Below are 8460 nucleotides of genomic sequence, written 5' to 3'. Positions count from 1 at the left end.
GTACACGTATTTGGAAATAAAATGTATGACTGCAGATAAATAATTATTGGTAACTCTTCACGTGTATATTATAAAACTTTAAAAAAAATTCGTTACATTCTGTTTTGAATTACGGCCATTATAGGCGGCCAGTTATGATGATAAAGAATTTGTGGTCAGATGCTCTCTCCAGAAAGAATAAAAAGTAACCTCACGCGCATTTTCATCATTGCTCGTTGAGATGCAAGCAGTCCGAGGGCAGATCAGTATAGCGCATGCGCGCGCGAAGATCAATGAAAAGAATCCAGAGAGAAAACGAAATCAACATGGCTCTGTCTGATCTCAGACCAAAGGCACCACAATGTGCTGTAAACAAGCAGCTTTCTGAAATTACGAAATGATCATATCCTACTATGAGGGAAAATCCAGAAGCCTACAAGTTGGAGTTGGAGTTAGAAGAGGAGAAATTCACCTCTTTTTGTGGATGTTTATGTCCGGTGAGTTTTACTTTCTGTTTTGCAATTCACTAAAATAGTCGTCTGCTAGAATTTCTGAGAAACCTAATGTGAACGCTAAGAAACTCGGAAAAATATCGATATTGATTGCATATTACTATAACTTTTAATGAGAAATGCTTTGATTGAAACTTTGTAAAAACGGAATGAAAATCTATCTTGAAGCAGGCTTTTTGTTTAATGTTTTATGGCAAAGTTGATTGTCGTCTGCTAGAACTTAAAGAAAAAAAGGAATTTTACAGATTTCGTTGTTTTAAGAATACAAGTTGTTTTTAAAAAGTATTTTAATATTTGATAAATAATGCCTAAAGTTATTCAGATTATATTCAAAGAAAAAATGTTATAAATACTGAAATGCCTACAGTTTTAAAACATACCATGGTCCATCTATATATCAGTTTTAGGGTAATCATTCCTACTTTTAAAATATATTTTGTAATGTTAGATGTTTTGAGAAAAATTTAATATTCTGTAGCATAGAGTAAATTTGGTTATGTCCATTTCAAGTAAGTTGAGTTGTTTCAGTACGAAATAATATACATTTCAGTTTACTTAATCGTTTGTATTTATTATCACATATCTCTATAGGAAACGTTTTCAAATTAGTTAATAATAATTTGGTGTAAGAAGGAAATAAATATATATTTTAATGTATTATGTTTACTGTTTGATAATGATATTAAAATATGATCCTTATTAAAAACATTGCAGATTTTTATGGATATGAATTGTCATTAGTAGCAAATCATATGAATGATGTTTCAGTAAGATATTGCTTAGAAAATTTGGCTCTAATTTCATTACTTTCGCAAACAGAAAATCATAGTATTCGCAGTTAATTATTATTATGTTATTTGTAATAAATGAGTCAAAATAAAACGCAGCTCTCCTAGTTTGGTGAAATGTGTCATCCTTGACATCAGTTAACTAATTTGCTGCAATCATATTATAATTAAACATATAACTTTCGTTAATTTTATCCAAGAGCTTGAAACGTACTTATGCTCCTAATTGAACCGAAATACTTCTTAATCCAATTAAGAAAAGATTTAAAATACAAACTTCCGCTACGAGTAAGAAAATGATTCAACAGCAAAAGAAATTTTCAGTAGATCTGTACATAAAAGTAAGTACTATTTGCAGAGAGTATTGAATTTCTATATGCGCTCGTGAGATGTGACATACTTACTCATGGCGTATAAATTCCAAATTCCAGAATACATACTCATACCATAATCAAATGTTATAACGACCTTAGCTATATGTTTGCTGAGATTGTTTGAAGATAATTCAAGTCGTCGTATTTGATATAATGATTTGCATGATATGCTACAATCCATATTAAAGACGAAATCTTTCATTTCCTGCGGATCATTCCCTATTAAAACATTACTTTAAGAAATTGACTTACTGTTACTGTTACTCTAAACTTTTAGAGTATGTAATAATAGTTATCTTTAAAACGGATTGACATTTTCATTTTATTTAATCATTCTGTTATCGAATTACTGTTTTAAAATATTGTAAGGTCGTAATGTTTGAGACTTTTATTGTGCTGTTTATGAGGTTCTCAATCAATTTTATATTAGAAATTCATATTATGATCACTAAAATTATTTTTGTTTCGTATTTAATTAACAGTCGCCCTTGAAGCTTATATTCTGCAACATTAGTGCCGCAGAAATTATTTCTGAATATTTCTAGCTCCAACAACGAAAAACTTAATTCCCATTTCCTCATTTCGTTGCTAGAGAAATTAACGAATAATGAAAAATTTCTCTCACAAATTCTGAATCAAATGCATTTTGATATATATAAATTCGTTTTTCATTTTCGAGTTACTGTGTTTCAACATGCGTTCAAGACTAATAAAATAGCGAATGGCAATATCATAAAATATTTTTACATATCTTACTTATTTTAAGTTAATAGAGCGTTTTAAATGTAGGTATATCTTTTGAACAGAGAACGTGAGACAATAGTCATGCTCTCTCCGGAATTCGAGCTCTGGAGCTTCCGAGTGCTAGTCGGACGTGCTACCATTTGCACTACGAAGGCACATAGTGAAGAAGAAGAGAAATTTCTTAGAAATTTAATCAAAAATTCTTTATCTAAAATTAGTCGATTGGATAAATCGGCATTTTAGAAGTGTAGCTCACGAGAGTGGAGTTTCGAGTTTACATTTCTTTACAAATAATATGCTGTGTAGCCTCAAATATTTTTGATCACGAGATCGATATGATCAATGAGATGCAAACACGGACTTAAAGTATTCGGTCTACCGGAAAGTTATGTCCGTTTTATGGCAACAATTTTCGACCCGTAAGCACATGTTTATTTGCCGTAAGTTCGACTCTCTATTTTTATCGCTTAATGTATACATACTGAAGTAGCAAGTTAACTAAAACAAAGTTGATTCACGTTAGTCTTAAGTGTGAAGCGATAGTGTATCCATGGCCACTGTTAAAGTTCACTTATTCCACTGTATTTTATACGAATTTCAACAAAGAAGAAATGCTACAGAAGCATGTAGAAATTTATTGAAAGTGTTTGGTGAAAGAACAGTTTCTGATAAGGCATGCAGAAGATGGTTGGGAAAATTTGAAACAGGTGATTTCGAAATTTCTGTTAAGCCACGTTCTGGGCGATTATCTTTGATCGGCGACGGTGCTGTTACGACCATGTTGGAGCAAGATCCATTTGTGACAACATCGAAGATCGCAGAAAGACTTAATTCAGCTCAGCAAACTATTTCGAACCATATTCGGAAGACAGGCTTGGTGTGGAAATATTCAAGATGGGTGCCACATGAATTAAGTTAGAAGAATTTGGATGATCGAGTCGTCATATGCACATCTCTGCTTGCTCCGAACAAAATGAAGTCCTTCTTGAACCGGATGATAACTGGGAATGAAAAGTGGATCACCCACGGAAACATCATAAGGAAAAGGGCATATTGTGAACCCAGAAAATCTAGCCCTCCCACCTCTAAACCAAATTTGACCCTAAATAAGGAAAATGTTGTGTATATGGTGGGGCATTCGGTGACCAGTAAATTATGAGCTTTTAAAACTGAACAAAAAGCTCAATTCGGAGAAGTACTGTCACCAGTTAGAAAATTTAAAGATAAGAAAGGAGTCCAAGAAAGGAGACCGATGATTTTCAACAGGAAGGACATCGTACTGCATCATAATCATGCCAGTCCACATGCTGCTTTGGGGGATCGTCAAAAAATTACAGAACTAGGCTAGGAAATTCTTTCACATTCACCATATTCCCCGGACTTAGCACCCTCTGACTATCACTTGTTTTTGTCCTTACAAAATTTTTTTGAAGGGCAAAAAATTCAAAAATGAAGTAGATATCAAACAAGCACCAGCTCAATTTTTCGCATCAAAAGTTACATCATTTTTCAAAAATGGGATATACGAATTGCCCTCACGCTGGCAAGAAGTCATTAATAATAATGGAAATTATATTAATTTAATCAACTTTATTGACGGTAAGAAAAATTTTTATTTTGTTTTATTCCAAAAACGGACAGAATTTTCCGGTAGACCCTATACAAAAGCAGCTTTTATGAATGATAATAAATATACTATCTTATTCTCTGTAAAATTACATTTACTTTCAAAAATGTATTATATTTGTACAAAGTAAGGTACTTTTTTATTACATGCCCGCAATCTAAAAAAAAAATCCTAATTGTTCATAAGGTAGCCTAAATTTAGCCAGAAAGGATTAAGCATGATTTAATTCGCAATAATAAAAGAAAACGTTATCTTTGTTATTGCGAAGTTTACTTGGCAACAAATCTACTATTCTGCTGTTTAAAATGTTAAAAAACAAACATGGCCGCCATTGCAAAAATAATTAGGTTTAGCGGCACTTGAGCAACTTTTAAATTGTTGATAATTCTAAAAATATTGCATGCAGATTTACTAAAGGCATAAAAACCTTAACCGGAAGATAAGAACAACATAATTCAATCATTTTTAAAGCAAAAAGTGCACAATTTACAAACATATAAGAATAAAGAAACTGAGATTTCTGAGCCGAGTAACAGAGTGGATATATGTATACGTATATTTATATACTTTTGGTGCGGCCGATTGCCATTAAAATACGAGGTGCACATCTACATGTCCTAGCAGTCCCCTATATACAAACTTTCTACGTTATGAGGGTACTCGTTTTTGAGTTATGCGAGATAAATACGTACGTATGCACAGACGCCACTAAAATTTCTCTTCAGAATTCATTTTAAATCAGTTTTATAATTTTTGGGGGGCAAAACTTTTATTCTGTCCTTACATTCGGATGTCACGCAAAAATATCGTTAAATTGCATTCGATAGCGGTGAAAATAGATATTTTCGTTTAAATATGATGCCTGAAGTTTTTCGCGATTACAATACTTCCTTTTTACTTCGTACAAGAAAGCAATAACCTAATCTGGCGAGAAAAGTTTTACCGTTGTTCATTTTATTATATTTTTGCTTTAGTAAAGAAAGTAAAATCTGATTCTGATGTTACACAATAATCTCGAATCAGTAATACACAGACTTGGTCACATAAACTGGACACTTTAAGCTAAATTATACTATATGTTAATGTATTATACTATATGTTAATGCAATTATATGTATGCTAACTATGCCATTATATGTAAATTAACTGTGTTAGTGTAATTATATTATATTTAATAAGCTGAATTATAATTATATAGATATATTATTCTTATTAATATAAATTATTCTATAATGCAGTTAGTAATGAACTTAATGACATTTTGTCAATAAAAACTGCCCTTTTACTTTTTCAGTTTGATTTTTAATGTCTAAATAAAACGCTGTTGCGTTTTATTAAGACAGAATTAGCAGTAGTAGTTTATATGGAAAAAAAAAAAAAAAGAAAAGAAATAAAAAATACAAAAAAGATAAATTTAGTGGTTAAAGAATTTCTACCACAGTGTGAACTAAATTTTAGGCTTTTGTCTACACAAAAAATTCCTAACAGGACGGTATTTACTCCCTGGTTGTCGACGAAATTTTAAAGGGGGTCAATGACGATGAAGGTATCGATCAGAGGTTAAAAGCGGAATATGCACTATGAGTTCTAATTGGCATAATTCAAGACAAGTTGATTAAAAAAATTATTGATAAAACTGATAATAAATTGTTTATTGTTATAAAGCTATATAATGATTCAGAAAGAAATCATATAAGATAAATATAAGAGAAAAATATTCTAAAATTGTTACGCAACACGATTAAACTGAAGGAAGATTTTTAAGCACATATCTTTTTTTAAAAACATAGGTACACTAAGTTGTGGAATTTAAAAGTCATCCGAGATAATTTTTCCCAAAATAAAATCACTCACTTTAGCCTCATCTTACCCTATTGTAAGCAAGCTTTAATCAAGTCAATAATTTACTTCGGAAAACAAGACACAGGTTGAATATTTTTGAACGAGCCTATTTAAGAATTAAGGTAAGGAATTTTATGCCAAGTATTAAAAAATTGCAGCAAGCGCTGCCTACCATCATATTAACTAAAAGCTCACTTTTGTGCAGTTAGAACCTGTAATTTTTTTTTCTGAAAACATGTTTATATTTGTAAAATTAAAACTAATGATAATGCAAAAAGTAGTAAAACCTAAATATTTAACCTCAATAATAACGTAATAAATTACCCTAAATAAGAAAACCTAAATAAATAAAAGCAATAAATTTAATAAACCAATTTTTTCAAAATTATGTTCAGATTTTTAGTCTAATTAATATGTTTAAACTATATATGTTAAATTATTTGTACTATGATAATGTTGTCTGCTGTGTGCTGTGGAAAAAAACTGTAAGAGGGGTGGTCGATGAAGAAAACCATTCTTTTAAAGTGAGTTGATGCAAGAAAAAGGTTGATAATCCTGCTCAACCAATATCATAAGAATTTCACACAATGTGTTTAGAATCAATCCTTGTCAAAATCCTATGCTTGCAATACATAAATCGAGACTTTTCTGATCCATAAACATTGATTACGACAAGAATAACAATTTGTTTTCTTCAGGTACTGCAAGTTAGTAATCCAAATAACATATTATGAGGGCATATTGTTTGTTGTAAGTGTTTGATCCAAATAAACTTATGTTGCAGGCTAGATCATTCTTATGACCAGCATAACGGATCATTTTCTCTAGTAACGCCAGGCCACTAATTTTGAAATAAATTAAGAATATTTTAAGTCACACCATAGAGAAAAGTCCAATGATTAGATTTCGATTTTACCCTTCGACTTTTTCTAGATGACCTATCCAATATCCTGGAAAGTGGCAATAAATTATCGTGATTATTTTATTAAAATTTACGAGAGATTCCTAGCATCTTTCCTCTCGGGTGAAGCTTCAAATAGAAATTTCATAAATATGTATAAATGTGCAATTAATGTTCATAATGTACCTTAAAGGTAGACAACTGAAATGTGAAGACTTTTTTATATATTAAAAATGCTAGTAGCTAGTTACGAAGAAGTTTGAGAAAAGAGTAAACGAAAAATGCTTCTTTTCATTTGTTTTCTTAAGACTAACACCAAACGATTAAGATTTGTGCTGATTAGAACTAGAATTTGTCCAGAATAAAAAACTTACTCAATTAAACAGTACATCTTTAACATGGTGTTAACTGTGTATTCTTCTAAACATTTTAAATTAATTTTTAATCTTTCGGGAAACTATAAAACTCGTAAAAATCTAGAAACATCTGTAGCGTCAAAAAATGTTTATATCAAATATTTAAACTGTTTTTCATTTTGAAATTATGCTGCTCGGAAAACATTTTGTTCTACTCGAATTTGAGCATTCCCCCCCCCCGTTACAATGAATTTATTCCTTTTATAATCATATATCTTCACGAAAAATCACCTCTGATTTTTTACTTTCGTTTTGCAATTTTGTATATTCTTTACTAAAATCAAATTTTATTGAACATAATTTCTTTATAAATAGTGAATTTAATAAAGTTTGTAGAGACATTAGGTATTTTTTGGAAGCAGGCAAGTTAAAAAATGAGCAATCGCCTTCGCCGGGAATCGAACCACGGACCTCTGGAATATCGGCCCAGCGTGCAGAACCAAAACCACTACACCACGAAGGCACGCTAGGAAGGCGAGAGAAATACCTTGTGAGTTTGTAGTCTAACTGGAAGCACGTCCGGCTAGTAATCGGGAAATCCAGAATTCGAATCCCGCTGAAAGAATTGCTCATTTTTTAAGTTTTCTGCTCTGAAGTAGGCTTAATGACTCTATAATACTTACATGTAATTATTTACTCCTATAGATGCAAAACATGCGCATCCGTTTAACATTTATTTCGTTAAAAATGCTTAGCAATATTTGCAGGAAAGAAAATGGCATTATTTAAATCGCAAATGTTGTAGAATGCTAGTTGATTTACTCATTTGTGCTTTTTATTTCTTGAATTGCATAGCCTTTTATTTAAAATTAACGCTAAAAGTGCTTGAATTTACCAGTTACTTTACAAATGTATAAGCAAAAATGCTGAAATAACATTTGCAACAAAATGTTCACGGAAGAGGAAACTGCGAGCAACCTGTTAAGCTATTATTTATGACGTTGTGACTCGCATTCATATCACGGTGCTAGATTGTGAAGAATATTTAAAGAGGACTTTTAGTGCTGTCACCGACTGTATTTTTGTTTATGAATGATGCATGGAAAGAAAAAAATATTAAAATTAGGTAATTGTATTCGGGCCGAGTTTTGAGGTTCGTAATTTACGGCTGTATCAGGAGCAGGTTACTAGTTTCATCTTCCTGAAACAACCGAATTTTAGTTGTTTCCCTACCTTTCTGCCCTAATCTGATGGGAAAATTTCCAGCATTTTGCTATTGATAAACTTTATGTGTGGAATATTAATTTTTCAAATTCATGTGTAATATATAATATGTG

General features: G+C 31.3%; 1 protein-coding gene across 1 annotated transcript in view; it reads left to right on the top strand.

The window, feature by feature from the left end:
• The first annotated feature begins 247 nt into the window (after positions 1 to 247).
• Positions 248 to 8460, top strand: part of LOC118198326 (BTB/POZ domain-containing protein 2-like) — a 218112-nt gene continuing 209899 nt past the window's right edge. Inside the window, exon 1 of the mRNA XM_085816999.1 lies at positions 248 to 476. Coding sequence (XP_085673125.1) covers positions 393 to 476 — 84 coding nt within the window. The 5' untranslated portion in view covers positions 248 to 392. The remainder of the gene's footprint in view (positions 477 to 8460) is intronic.

Source organism: Stegodyphus dumicola, chromosome 5 (genome assembly GCF_044657685.1).
Source record: "Stegodyphus dumicola isolate Sdum_Otavi_A_Nest chromosome 5, ASM4465768v1".
Classification (NCBI taxonomy): Eukaryota; Metazoa; Arthropoda; class Arachnida; order Araneae; family Eresidae; genus Stegodyphus; species Stegodyphus dumicola.
Note: the sequence above shows the minus strand (reverse complement) of the source record. Positions and strands in the feature narration are given on the sequence as shown.